This window comes from Pteropus vampyrus, unplaced genomic scaffold (genome assembly GCF_000151845.1).
Source record: "Pteropus vampyrus isolate Shadow unplaced genomic scaffold, Pvam_2.0 Scaffold22, whole genome shotgun sequence".
Classification (NCBI taxonomy): domain Eukaryota; kingdom Metazoa; phylum Chordata; class Mammalia; order Chiroptera; family Pteropodidae; genus Pteropus; species Pteropus vampyrus.
Genome location: NW_011888803.1, coordinates 9,035,812 through 9,051,062, shown reverse-complemented (window position 1 = coordinate 9,051,062; position 15,251 = coordinate 9,035,812). Strand labels below are relative to the sequence as shown.

The following is a 15,251-nucleotide window of genomic DNA, read 5'->3' as shown; positions in this document are numbered from 1 at the left end:
AGTTATTGCTATTTTATTATTCGTATTTTTAATTGTCTTCTTCTTGAAGAAGTCCTTCTACAGATTTGGTGGTGATGAACTCCTTTAGCTTTTTCTTATCTGGGATGCTCTTTATCTGTCCTTCCACTCTAATGATAGCTTTGCTGGGTAGAATTATCTTGGTTGTAGGTCCTTGCTTTTCATCATTTTGAACATTTCATGTCAGTTTCTTCTCGCTTGCAAACTTTCTGTTGAGTAATCAACTGACAATCATATGGGAGCTCCCTTGTAGGTAACTAGATGCTTTTCTCATGCTGCTTTTAAGATTCTCTCTTTGTCTTTAATCTTTAGCAGTTTAATTATGATGTGTCTTGGTGTAGGCCTGTTTGAGTTCATCTTGTTTGGGGCTCTCTGTGCTTCCTGAGCTTGTGTGTTTATTTTCTTTACCAGGTTAGGGAAATTTTCCATCATTATTTCTTTAAATAGGTTTTCAATTTCTTTTTCTCTCTTCTCCTTCTGGTACTCCTGTGATGTAGCTGTTGATACTCTTGATGTTGCCCCAGAGGTCCCTTAAACTATCCTCATTTTTTTGGATTCTTTTTACTTGTTGCTGTTCTGATTGGGTGTTTTCTGCTACCTTGCCTTTTAAATTGCTGATTAGATCCTCTGCTTCATCTAATCTACTGTTTATTCTCTTGATTGTATTCTCTATTTCAGTTGTCATATTCTTCATTTCAGACTGGTTCTTTTTTATGATTTTTTATGTTTTCTGTCTCCATTTCTATGTTTTCTATCTTTGTTAAAGTTCTCACTGAGTTCATCTACTTTTAAGTTCACTGAACATCTTGTTTTGAACTCTGCATCTGGTAAATTGCTTGTCTCCATTTTGTTTAGTTCTTTTTCTGGAGCTTTGTTCTGTTCTTTTATTTGGGACATGTTTCTTTGTCTTCCCATTTCAGTTGCCTCCTTTTCTCTGTATGAGGAACGGCTGCTATTTCTCCCAGTCTTAGGAGAGTGGCCTTATGTAGTAAGTTTCCTGTGGAGCCCAGTGGCACAGTCATCCCTAGTCACCTGAGCCAGGTGCTATAGGTGTGTCCTTCTTATGGGTTGTGTGCCCTCCTGTTATAATTTATCCTTGGTTGCTTTGGCTTCCTGTTTTTATGACATATGATCTATCATTTTTTTAGTATTGACAGTGTATAAGGTGTTATCTGCATTTTTTTCTCAAAATTGATTGATGAAGCTTGGAGAAAATAAAAGAATATTCTTACCTCTGCAATACCTGGTATTCGAAGACGGGCAGACCGAATATTTAGTTTATCTTCCTTGAAATCTGAGGTTTTATATTTCTTTCCTTTTGGATCTTTGAGAAGAATTTCTGGCTTTTGTATGGTCCAAGTGACGACAAAGAAAGTGTCATTTCCAATTGTACTATCCACAGGCACTGTACCATTTACCCATTTCCTTCCTGTAATGCTCAAGGCTTTACTTTCCAACTGTTATATAAATAAAAATGACAAAGACATAAAACTGATTTGTTATAGTTAATAAAATTTCAAAGTTTGGTAAGTTCAGATAATTCTAAATTTATTTTTAAGATTTCAATTAAAATAACTAAGAATTATTTTGAAAAATTTTGCAAATAAAAAGCATTTTATATTATACAGAATAGAAGAATCAAAAGAAAAGGTGGCTGTAAGTGTCTCAAGAAAGCAAATGCAGTAAGGATGATTTTCTTCTGCACATGTGAAATATTTTCAGGTAAAATAGTTATTTATTAGAGGGAGAAGTTACTATTTAGAATAACAGAAATTTATTACAAATGCGAAAAGGCAAGAAATTTTTCTGAGATACCAACCTGAATAGCCTGCTGAGTGATGCTGCCACTTCTAGATGAAATTCTACTGAAAGCATCAGTAAGACCATTTATGTCTTTATTGGCAAAAAAACGATGTCCTCCTAAAATGGAATTTTATTTACTTTTGTAATACTAATTTTAAATAGGAAAATCATATTTTTACTGTGTTCTTATTAATATACTTTAAAATACATTTTAAATTTCATTTTGAAATTACAAAAGATTAATTTTCTGGAACCTTAGGAAACTTTAGTATATGAGTGTCCCAGATGTAATCCTATAATACCTAAAACCTTGTTCAAAATAAGTTAGAATGAAGAAAACTTAAGGAACTGGTCAAATATTTTAATATCAGTCATTAGAGGTAAGTGCCTGCCACATTAGTAAAGCTGATCTAACCACAAAATAATATTGTAAAAGTGAAATTTAAGACAATATTTTGAATCAGCTGCTTATTTTCTAGTTGTGTCTAAGATATACCAAAACAATTAGAGAATGACAGGTTAGAATAAAGTAATACTTAAGTGCAGAAAATAAATAATATAGGAATTAACAAAATGAGAGATTACTTAGGTGTGAGGAGTTGGAAAAGAATGGATTGCAGAGGGCAAGAATTAGTAATCAGAACTCAATAGCTATGGGAAGTTGTTTGTACTCTCTGAGTTTCCATTTCTTCCTCTATGAAATACGGCTGTCTAAATCTCTACTGTAGGATTAAGCAGGACAGATACTGAGGGAATATTTGGAATTGTGGTTGCATGAGTCATTAGAAACCATTTGGAAACTAGTTTCAAATTGGTGATATTGGTAGAAAGAAAGTGGCAATAAATGAATGAAGACAGTAAATGTTGACTAGTATTAAAAGAAGCGAGTATAGGTAAAAATGGAGAGAAATAGAGAGGGTTGCGGGGAAGATATTAATTTGAAGAACAAGGACAAGGAAAGGAAAAAGGTTAATTTTTAGGATAGGAAATTTTTGAGCAGTTTTGTGGTTTAAAGGAAAGAGCCCCTGGAATAGGAGGGACTGCAAATGTGTTTCTTTATTCAAAGTGTATTTCAAAGGTTTACCTGTCATATTTGACAGGGTCTCCAGTTCTTTAGCAGCAGAAGGCCCCAGAGCGATGGTGTGGATGATCACCTCACTTTGTTTCACCTCCGCAAAGCAAGAGCTTATTTTATCATCTTCCCCATCTGTTAGTAATATGATTTCAGAACCAGAAGTGCTCTGGTTACTTTGGATAATTGCCTGGTAATGAAAAACCAGATTATTAATTATAGAATATCATATCTAAATAAATTTAAACTTAGAATAAACCTGTTCTCTAGTCTTAGAGGAGTCTGTAGCCTTGTGCATCAGAATAGGCAAAAGGAAACTTTTTGCATTGCCATTGCAGGCTGAGTTGATGTGGAATTGATTGTAGTGTATAATGGTCTTCTGGTGTTCAAAGATAGGGTGTTAACGGGTCTAATCCTTTCAAATATACTCTAACTACCTAAGAGAGGAAGAATAATCCACTTAGAAAAATGACTAGCACATAGTAAGTACTCAGTGATTATTATGTTATTATTGCAGGAGATACTTGGGGTGGAGGTATATGACCCAAGCAATTTTGGAAGGCTGCAGACTAGACAGCATTTGCAAAGTCATGACTAAAGGCATGTATGCAAGGTTAAGTGATGTGGCATATGCCTTTTACACATTTTAGTTGTAGAATCTCATGATTTCCTGGAAAAAACATTGACCTACCATGAAGAAAGAAGTTCATAAATTTTTGAAGTATTACATTTTGGGGTCTTTTTCTGACTTCTACCAAAAGTATTGGCTAAGATCCTTAGTTAGACAAATTGAGAGTTAATTCCAACTCTGCCATTTGCTGAATAGAATAGCTAGTGTTCAGTCTCTCTCTCTCTCTCTCTCTCTCTCTCTCTCTCTCTCTCTCTCTCTCTCTCTCTCATACATAATAGAGTTCTATAAATAGCTTAGTATAGTGATTAATTTTTTGGACTTTGCAGTAAGAAATACAAGGTTTTGAATCCTACATTTGCCAGTTACTAACTAACTATATGATCTTAGGAAATATATGTAATTACCCTGAAGCTCAGTTTCTTATGTGCAAAATAGGCAAAATAAAACCTGACTAAAAAAGTAATGGTAAAGATAAAGTAAGATCCATGCATGTAAAGAATGTAATATAGGCAATAATGTAGCATATGCTTAATAAATTTTAGTTATTACTGTTATGATTGTGTAATTAAAATGCTTATATATTGACAAGGTTTCATTACATAAGTAATTAAGTGATATTTATAGCTTTGAATGTGATGTGAGAGAATCTATTCAGCAATAGACAGTGGTCAAGATATAAGATATATGTCAAAATATATTAAGAAAAACGTATGAACCAATATGTGTAAACATTATGACACATTCCCAAAATATAGTACTGTCATATTTTAGAAGTGAATAGGCATATATATGTAATAAAAAGTATGATTATTAAAATAATAGCAATTCTTTCTTGAGCTCTTACTTATCTTACATAATTCTCACAATTAAATGAGATAGGTACTATTGCCTTCCACACTTCCTTGGTTAAGGATTCAGACTTTCTGAGTTGAGTAACTTACCCAAGGTTATTTAACAAATAAATAATAAACCAGAATCCCAGGTTTGTCTGACTTCAGAGACCGTGTGCCTTCTTAAACCAATATGTTTTACAACAAATAGACATCATGAAGAAAGCTAAGAGATGGTATTAATTAGTGGTCTGGGTAAGAGTAACAATCTCCACATTTTAGCTGAGGCAATGAAAGGAGCAGTGAAGGAAAACAGTTTTCTGCTTTTGTGACTTAAAGAATGACAATAAATAGGCTTAAAATAGGCTATCTTTAGTTTGGAAGCAATTCAGGTGAGTACCAGAGGCAGTTTAGTGCTACAAACTTGCTTGCAATTTTTGATTTCACAATTTTTATTTTATTAAACTTCCACCTATGTCTCTTGCATTTGGTACTATACTGCTTGAGGGGCTATCTTGATTTTTGTGATAGTTAAGTGTCAGTTTAATTTGACACCCATTCCCTGAGTGGTACTTAACAATTACCTTACCTATCATGAACACCGAATGGTTTGAATACACAAGCATTTCCATGCAGGGTTTATTTTTAGGCTTTTCTTTATTCATAATATAGACGTATCACTAATTTTCTTCTCCCACAATCCCATCAATGATAAAGATATGGGGAGCTCCTCAACAAAATCATGATGATTATGTACACATTGAATTTTTCTTCTCTTACTTGACCACTCCCCAATGCAACTCAGAGAGGCTCCAGCTGTAAATAACACATTAGCAGAGTCTTTTTTTAAAAGTATTTAAATCAAAGACCTATGAGCTCATGACCCTTGTTTAAAGATGATTGGACAAAATTAAAAGCAATAGTGAATGGCAAATGATATTCAGAAAATAATTTTTTATTTTACCTGGAATCCTAGTTTGAGTCCACTGCAGATTGAAGTTCCACCATTAGCTACTTGAGGCAGATTTGCAGTGATAATTTGGTAAGTATTCTCATCAGTTATTTTTGTAAGATAATTTTGGATTATAGCAGAACTGTCAAATGTGACCATCCCAACTAAGGATCCTTTTTCAATAATTTGAATCAAGTATAGTTCTGCTGCTTGATTCATTCGAAATAGACGATCTTCCTGTAAGAAAAACATGTCTGAACAATTCTTGAGTCTCTTCAAATCTTGACAGGTTAGTGAAAGGCAAAGTTGTTTACGGGCCAGAGATCATGATAATAAAGGATTACAGTATTTTAGAATTTAACTCTTTCATTTTATTAAAAAGGAATGCTATTAAAGAAACATTTTAAAATCAGTCATGTTCTACTTGGAAAAGCTTTAAAAGTCTATACCTTTTTAGTTAACAGTTTTATAATCAGGAAATATTTCTTGCTAAGGAAATATTTTAAAAATGCATACCAAAATGTTCATTGAAATATAGTTTTTAATAATAAGTTGAAAATCTCCGAAACATCCAATAATGGGTTATTTGACTAAATTATAGTAAGTATATATTATACAACCATTAAAAATTGTGTCATGGAATAATTTTTTTTTCCATGGGGTGCATTAAAGGTATAGCAAGTAAAATATCATATTATAGAACATATAAAATATAATCACATTTTTGAGAAGTAAAAACAAATACAGGAACAGAAAAGACTAGAATGACATATGCTCAATGGTGGAGTTATGGATGATTTTCATATTTTCTTTTTCAATTATATTATTTCTCATTATATGTTAGAACTAAACATTAAAAAACATCATCTGTAATCCAATAACTTTAATATAACAATTATTTTTATTTTAATATATTATCTTTTAGTACCTGTCCATATAAAATTACTGTACTGAAATTTATTAGAATAATAAATATATTTCAGTTAGCTTAATAGAACTAAATCAAAGATTAATTATATTTTTATTAGCTTAAATACTTAATTTAAGAGAGCTAACAAGTAAATGTCTTACTGAATCCATGCTTCCAGATTTATCAAGTACCAAGCAGACTACTCGCTGTTTGGACTTGAGCAATGAAAATGTAGGATGAGGTGGTGGATTTACTTCTGTCATGGGATGTGCATTCTGAAAATCATCGGACTTCATGATTACATCCCATGTGCTTCTGTGATTGCACATTTTGTTTTGTAGGTTTGGAGCTTCTGTATTGTGTGTTTCTGCTGTACAAAATTCAGACACCTGGGAAAAAATCAGTCAGAAGATGATATGATAACTGGTGAGGCATTATCTTCCTTTCCAACTATGCAGTTGGCTGACATAATACATACTCCACAGATTTTTATCTCTTGACAATTAAGAATTATTCCATAATCTAACATTCTGACATCCATTTTGCACACTTGACTGGAGAAGAAGCAAGTTAAAACTGTGACTATACATTGGAAAGTTTTTTAGTGATTCTTTCTGATACAGGTCGATAATGGCAATGTGCGGTAGTTGTGTCTGGCACAACCGCCTATGTTAATTTTTTACTTTCCCTTCTAAACTCTTGGGGGACTCAAGCCTTGAATTAAGTTTAATGGGAAGAGGGACAGAATTTTCAGTAATTTCTAGCTGTCTCCTAAAGTGGGATAAAAAAGTGGCCTTCTTTAGTTGCCTAAGTATTTTCTATCTCTTTATAGTTGATTGAAAAACTTGAGAACAGATATTCTAACAACCAGGATTGTTATTGGTTCTGGTGAACTCTGACATCAATAAAATAATACTCCTGAAAACGTAATGAAGATATAGGGTAAAATGAAGAAATGTGATTGCTTCTCTTTCAGTTGCAAATGGTTCATTTTATCCAGTAATTTTGCCAGACGACATTTCATTATCATAGAATCTCTGAAAATCTGACAAGTTTTAAAAATTTAGTAACTTGGAAAAATGCTTCTATAAACTAGTGCAGCATTTGGAAAGGAATTTATCTTGCAGTAAGGTTCGGCTTATAAGAAATACTTCTATAAGTGTCATTTCATTTTTTAAAATGCCTTCTCAATAGAGTCTTTAGATGTAAGCTGAGTTAGAACTGTATTATTAAATTTGAATCTTTTATTTAAGTTTTAAGAATTTTTCTTCTGATATGGTTCTGAATTACATTTCCCAGAAGGGGTTATACTGGACGGGAGAAAAATACAATTTTAAACCAAAACAGTGATTCATAATCAAGTCTTTCTGATATCAAATATCTGTCAAGTCTAGTCCCTCTTTTCTCTGCCATTGCCACTGCCCTTATACAGGGACTTGAGGTCTCCTCTCTGCCTATTGCCATGGGCCCTTCATCTGGTCTACCTTCTTCCACTATTATCTCACTCTATTTTGTCTTTCAAAATCAGTAGAATTATCTTCCTGAAAGATTTAAGCTAATTACATTTCCAGTCTTAAGCTGATAAGATAAAACTCAAACCCCTTAGCTTTATGGGTCTCAGTTTCCTGTTTCAATCTTGTTTCTTGCTTGTTGCTCACCATATATCCTTTGCTTGTACGACACAACTTTTTCCTGTCCTCAGAGTATGCTAGAAACTTTCATAAGTGTCTCTGCTAACCCAAATGGGATAGGGGAAGGAAAGTTTGTACAAATTAGAAAAATGTATTAGTTTTTTAAGTTTTTTTTACTGCTATCTACTTGAAAATTGTCCTAATAAATACTGAACTCTCTGGTGACCATGAAGCAAATATTTTGGGCAGTGCTCAACTTGTATAGTAATGCATGGATGGCATTGTTAAGGGTGTGGTTCTGGGCAAAAATATTCTAACAGTCAACTTCTGCTTCTGTTTGCTTGTTTGATGTTAAACCAGAGTGTGGTTCTAGGCTTTATGAGCTGCCTCTTTTGGGAGCTCAGGGCTGATCTCCTCTAACCCTGCGTGGTAGAGTCAGTTGCCGGGCGGCTAATGAAGGCTCATAATTCATCTCAATTGGCTCCGTGAGTCTTAGAATTGATCGTGCCACAACAGCATTCCTCTATTTTTTCATTGTTTTCTTTCAAAAACCTGCCGCTTTGCTTAGCTTAGAATACTCTTCCCTTCCTACTTTGGGAAATTCATACTCATTTTTTTTTTCAAATCCCAGTTCAAAACTCATCTCTTTAGAAGCCATTTTCTGACTTCCAGTTGGAGATGTTTACAGTACTCTCATAGCACTTGGTTTATATCTCTTCCTATTTTGTATTCACATATATTTTTCTTGTATCTCTTCCTTTCTCACTAAACTGAGTTCTTCAAGAACAGTTATCTTTAATTATTTCTCTGTTTTCAGCTTCTAACACAGTGCTGGGCATGAAGAGTAGATAATGAAGTTTAGGGGAAGGAAATCATGAATTGAACATTTAATATTTCAGATCATATCTCCCTGAGGTCTGATCTTATACCCTGGGTATAGATGCTATGCAATCTATTCAATCCATGTTATGATAATTAGAAGCTAGCATTATTCTGGACAAGCTATATGGTTAAAGTAAAGTGTTTATCCCTGAGCCATGTCTTATATAATTAGTTGCCCTCTCTATTTCAGCTACATTATCTTCTTCATTATTATTTATCTCCCAGGTAGGCAGAATAAGTTATCTCCTAATAGTCAAATGCTTTGGGGATTTATAGTTTGGTACAGAAAGTACATATTCTGATTATTTTCGTGTGTCATGTGATCTGATTTGGATGCTGAATTCTTTGGCTAGTCTTTTCTGATCTAGATTCATCAGGTTAAAGCAAACTTTCTTGACTCATGTTTCAAATATTTCCAGGAGGGAGCTTTATTAGGCTGGAAAACAATTTCGATTTTAACATGTAATTGGATTCATTTAAGAATTTTAAAGAAAATATCAAGTCTATATTTTCACTCAAGTCCTTCATCTTTAATGCCCTAGGCTTCAAAATGATTTTAAATTATATTAGAAACAATAGGCATTTAAAAATCTCCTATGGAAGTATTTGTTGCTAGTGGTTTGGTATATGAAAATTTGCTTCCTTTAAATAGGTTAGTTTTACTACCTAGAGGTAATATACTTTACTTCGATTTTTTTTGACCACTTTCATCTGTTTCATATTTAAACATATTTTTTACATGTTTAGAAACTTTCATTAGGTAACAATAATGTTTGTATTAAGATTGGACTTATCCAGGGAAAGAGATAATTGACTATTATCCAAATATTTTATAATTTTTAAAAAATTAACAATTTAAAGTTTATTTTATATTCATTTTGTGCTAAGCACTGTGATCATAGTTTACTTATATTAGCTCTTGTAAACCTAACAACAGTAGTACTGTGAAGCAAATATTATAATTCCCATTTAAAAGATGGACCAACTAAATCTCAGATTTAGTTTGCACATAGTGACACAGCTTGAAAATAACAGACAGGGTTTTAATATCAAATCTATCTGACTCCAAAGCTTATCTATTGAGTTTTATACACTTAAACTAGGTATGTCAGGTCAAATGTTAGCTTTGGAACTTGAATTATTGTGTTTTTATTTTTTAATTGGTCATATAGGTGATTGTGAACTTTTCTCCTCAAATCAGTTCTATAGAGACAAAACTATGTATGTTTTCACAGTATCATTTGTAATGGCTTTATATGCTTTAATATGAAGATAATGGACAATCTAGAAAATTAATACTTTCCAAAGCTACAGAGTGAATTACTTTAGAAAAGCAGTGTGACTACCACATAGAAGAGAGAAAATTAAGGTCATAATTCTAGATACAAGTCTATAGAAGTCAAACGAGGGAAGTCAAATGATGTTACAAGAAATTATGTGACACCAATGAGAAGGGTGGGTACAGTTCTTCATCTGAAGATGAGAAACAGTTTAACAAGTGGGGTGAAATAATTTCCAGACATACCCTAACACATGCTGGAGAAAGTGGCTGTCATTAATTGTCTGAGTAATTTCCCACACTTCAATTGATATAAATAATTTCATATTAGAAAATCCAGCTTCCTTAGTCTTTTTTTCCCAAAGAGTTCCTTTGTGAGACCAGAAAAAGAAGGTACTTACAGAATCAAGACTTTGCATAAACATTATGGATTCCTTTGTAGTCTGGGATTTTTCTGGGATGAAAGTACATTTCACTTCATACAGCCCTGTCTGTGAGTCACGTCTGCATGGCTTTGTTATACAACTGCCTCCCTGGCATTTCTTGAAAACCACGTTAATTCCAGTAATATTAGTTGAACATCTGTGATAAAAGAATTAGCTTACATTTATATATGAATACCAGACAAATCATGAATGAAGACTAACATCCTAAAATCTTTCCCTCAATGATAATTGCTAGAGATCATGTACCAAACATTTTGACAGTAGACTCAATGTCCTACCCCTATTTACCATCAATTTCAATAAGAAAATGATGTCAGTTCATGTTTATTATCATGCATTGCTCAATCGATCTATGTGATCAATAGATCAATTATCTTTGTTATGTTGAGCTGAAGATTATAATTCCTAACTCAGAGGAATGTCATGAAGATTAAATGAGTTAAGAGATACAGAGGAGTTGCTTCCTAGTGGGGAGGGGATTGTCAACACTATGCTTAAAACTCTCTTAAATTTCTGTGTAGATGGTACACATCTACAAATACACACACACGCATATACATGCACACACATCTATTGTGATCTAAATGTATTCATATATATGTATACATATATATATCTATGCACTTATACCATACATACAAAACTGTTTGTGGTTTTGTGTTTAGAGCATTTTGCAGTTTACATTTTGAAAACCACTGGGCTAGATTGAAGAAAGAAATAAAAATAAACCCTGCATGGAAATGCTTGTGTATTCAAACCATTCAGTGTTTATGATAGGTAAGGTAATTGTCAAGTACCACTCAGGGAATGGGGGTTGGGGTATGAGTAAAAGATTCTAAAGAGTTTCTGTTTATCTGCAGAATTTTCTCCCATTCTGTGTTAATATTAAACTTCATAACATTAATCCACTTTAATAAACTTATTTGTATTGCAAGGTTTAAAGGAGATGGTGAGTCATATTTTCCAAGTTAGCTCTAGAGTAAGCCTGAAAGTTAAACTTACACTGCCTTAAAGTGCATGGTACACAATTGGAGCTAAGTAAATGTTATTTTAGCTACTTATTTTTAGTAATATATCTCATTTTATGACTGATAAAGAAACTTACCTGTTTTTCATTGATTTATTAAAAACGTGTTGTTTAATACATTCTTTGTTTAGCTTTAACTTACTTTGTACCAGGCCCAGGGCTAGAGGATTAAAAAAAAAAATCTGTCCTCAAGATCTTAAAGTCTGTTGGGGAAAATAAAATTACACAGACAGGTACTCCCTAGTGTGAGAGAAGCCCATGTATATTGCTTTGTGAACACTCTCAAGGACATCTAACTCCAAGTAGAGGGAGAGGAAAGATACTTAGAGGAAAAACATTTAAACTGGGTCCTGAAAGATGAACAATATTGTTTGGATAAGGGAGGTTGTTCTGGAAGGAGTTGCATGGGATGAGTTGAGAGGAATGAGCATCCTGGGTTGAGAGCCCAGTCTGTATGTGACCCTAAGCAGCTAGGTAAAGATAAAGCCAAATAAAATGTGCTTGATATTTTTAATATGTCATCTATCCACAAATAGGATTTGTCTTAATCTACTCAGAATTATATTTCTTAAAAGAATCAATTTATGTACTTATCCTTATGACAAGTACTTCCCCCCACTTTTAAGCTCAAGGTTAAATGAAAAGTAAAATATATTTAACATGAAGGTCTAGTAGTTTAATTGATTTTAATGAAGCAGATTCACCTTAAAAAATTATGAATCAAATGGAATAAAAAATTGGATAGGAACTTGAACTCCAATTCTTAGATAACTTAAGGTTTAGGCTACAGCATTTTCCTTTCTCCTCTGACAATAACTTATTTTAATACAATCCCCATGAATACTGAAATTATTCCCAGTTCCTCAGATCTCGATTCCAAGGTGGAATCCCCAGAAGTAGTTGGACACATATATAGTGGGGTAGGTTGGATATTGCAATTAACTGTATGAGCATTCAACCACTGACATAGCTTTGTTTGTCTAATATAAAAAATTTAAAAGTCCTGGGTGAAAAATTTTAAAAACAGACTTGTTCAATACAATGATACCTTGTTGCTTCAATAGTGTTCTTGCTGGAAATATAGAATGGCCGATCCACATTATACTCATCAAATATTCCCCATCGGAGATGGGCCCACTCATGGACAAATACTCTGCCTATGAAAGAATATTGCCACTTATAAATTTATATTTTCAATAATTTAATTCAGTTTTCTTATATTTTAAGTTTTCTTGCCCAATATCCTCAATCTAGTTGAGTCAAGGAACTCTAAAAATAGATACCTTTCATTAAACCAAAAGAAGTTGAAATGGGTTCATACTAATAAATGACTAATTTTATTATTAAACAAATATTGAAAAAGAAATATAATTACGTTAAACATAACTAATATATTTCCAAAGGTATTAATTAATACCTATTTTTATCTTTCAAAAATCTTTAAAAATACTATTAATCACAGTGTTATATTTGTTTCTAGTGGAAATAAAAATAGAAGTATAAAGTAGATGTCTTTACCTCGGGACCCATAGATAGGCAAATTATTTGTCAACAAGAAGTTTGGAGTAAAATGTATATATCGCCCTTTTTCTCCACATTGTCCATATTGAAGTGTATAGGGATCATCTCCATATTTTAGGTAGGGATTAGCAACTATGACATCTGCCTAAAAAGCAGAACAAACCGAAACAGATCTCAAGAGCAATAGAAACAAGGAATTTTTCATCTAAATTAAGACAAGTAACATTACTAATTTAATTACTAAAGTAGTGATTAGTATTTACTAAAGTATTATGAGTATCAATTTTTTAAAAGCAGAGGAAGAAAGAAGCAATTTAGGAGCTAGTTAAATAAAATACCCTACTTGGTCATATGATTCTTGTTTTGGCATCAAGTAGTCAGATTTTGACTTCCAGGTCATTGGAATTAAAATGTGTACATTCCTGAAATACACTCTTCGTTCGGTGGCATGAAACAGGTAAGCGGAAGCTTCGGTTACCATTTCCTGACAAAATTTAAAATATCTTGTGGTAACAATTTCACAATAAAATAAATATAAAACTGTGTATACCAACAAGAAGTAGCAAATCCAAGTTCCCTTTCCCCAAATATTTTGGCAAAGACTAACCAACGAATAAGTTGAATTTTACCATATCTCACTAGTCTGTAAATCTCTCTAGTTTTAATTTTTCTATGCTCAAAAATCCACTTGATTTTGTACCTTTTTAGAGCTGCATTCAGTGTTATGGTTTGGAGATAGGAGTAAAGGTGCTCAGTGAGAGATAAAGGTGACTGGGAACCTGTGGCAGTTTGCTTATTTAATCAAACAGAGGTGCTTATAATTGAGATGGAAGTTTAAATTTCTTAGATTTTATACATATTGACTGAAAAAAACCTTTTGCTGGGTTTATTTTGTTATCTTATATGAAGTGTGTTCATAAAAGGCAAAGGTTTACCAAGCAGTAATGAAATAAAAAATATATACGTCTCATTGGCTTCAAGTCCCAGTTTTGCCATTTATCGTATGACTCTACAAATCACTTAGCTCCTCTGATTTATACAATAAGGGTGATAATCTCTATTCTTGACCATCTCATAGTGATATTGGGAGGATCAAAGAAGATAATATACATTAAAGCACTATATATAAAGTTTTTTGTTATTCTAACTAACCCAAATAAAATTGTGAAGTAAATCAACTCCAGAAATATGTAATATTTTCTTTAAGATCAAATACGAAAGAGTTTTGAATTTTTCAGAGTTGAACAAGTATGAATAACTGAAAAAATGTGTAAGATAATGAACCTCTAGGGCTTAAGTGTTGGTTAGTTACTTAAACACTGTGAAAGTAACTTTATAAAGATAAAATTTGAAAATAATTCTCCACTAACTCAAAAGTCTTTTTGTTAGCTTAGTGAGTTGAAAAAATATTAGTAGTTTGGCCTTTTAATAATTTATTAGGGAAATTATGAATATTATTAATATAGCAAATTATACTTAAACTAAGCACATATTAATCTCGACAGTTTAGGTACATACTATATAAATGATAAATACTGTCAAAGCAATTTTGGAAAGTTATAACTGTGCAAATGTGTGTAATGTGCCTAGGCAACATGAGTTGAAAATACTTACTGAAATAAAAATAAGTTGGTAATAAAATTTTCTTTCTTACCTTTATGTTTTGAATGAGTTTTTCATCTTCTGGTACACTGGGGTTGATTGCAATGACAATGCCATCATATCCATTGTTATTCAGATTTACCATTGAGCTTTTCACTCTATGCAAGAGGTGTAATGCTAGGAACAGAATAACATTCAGACCAAGCATTTTTGCACATGTTATAATAAACCTTTTGGTAATCAGGAGAGTATTTATATTGTGCTTAACTTGGGAATTTGAATCTAGACCAAACTATTTGCATAGACATAATATGACTCCTTAAATATCTGGAGAGTTTTTTTTTTTTTTTTAATATTACTCATTCTAAAGTTTTAGTTGTTAAATAACAACGGGGATTATGACATCGTACTTTCTAAAACAACTAAGGTGTTAAGTACTTATTGAACTGAGCAATTCTTTTAGATTTTTGGTGTAGTATTATCCTCATTGTTATGGCCCGTCGTCATCATCATCATCAAATAGAATTAGAGATCTTTCGATACTGGGATATGTTTAAGAGAAAAGCACTCTTTAGAACGAGGAATTGAAATGAAAAGCAACAGGAAAGAGCAGGTGAAAAAAGCCTGTTTATGAAACAAAACAAAAA

At 32.5% G+C, this 15,251-nt stretch overlaps 1 protein-coding gene across 1 annotated transcript in view; it reads right to left on the bottom strand.

The window, feature by feature from the left end:
• The window catches only part of LOC105289084 (calcium-activated chloride channel regulator 1-like), a 24,602-nt gene extending 9,790 nt beyond the window's left edge, over positions 1-14,812 (bottom strand). Inside the window, exons 1-10 of the mRNA XM_011355587.1 lie at positions 14,657-14,812; positions 13,346-13,486; positions 13,000-13,147; positions 12,530-12,638; positions 10,410-10,590; positions 6,378-6,605; positions 5,319-5,543; positions 2,906-3,083; positions 1,838-1,938; positions 1,251-1,475 (exon numbers count right to left, since the gene is read on the bottom strand). Coding sequence (XP_011353889.1) covers positions 1,251-1,475; positions 1,838-1,938; positions 2,906-3,083; positions 5,319-5,543; positions 6,378-6,605; positions 10,410-10,590; positions 12,530-12,638; positions 13,000-13,147; positions 13,346-13,486; positions 14,657-14,812 — 1,692 coding nt within the window. The remainder of the gene's footprint in view (positions 1-1,250; positions 1,476-1,837; positions 1,939-2,905; positions 3,084-5,318; positions 5,544-6,377; positions 6,606-10,409; positions 10,591-12,529; positions 12,639-12,999; positions 13,148-13,345; positions 13,487-14,656) is intronic.
• Positions 14,813-15,251: the final 439 nt, after the last annotated feature.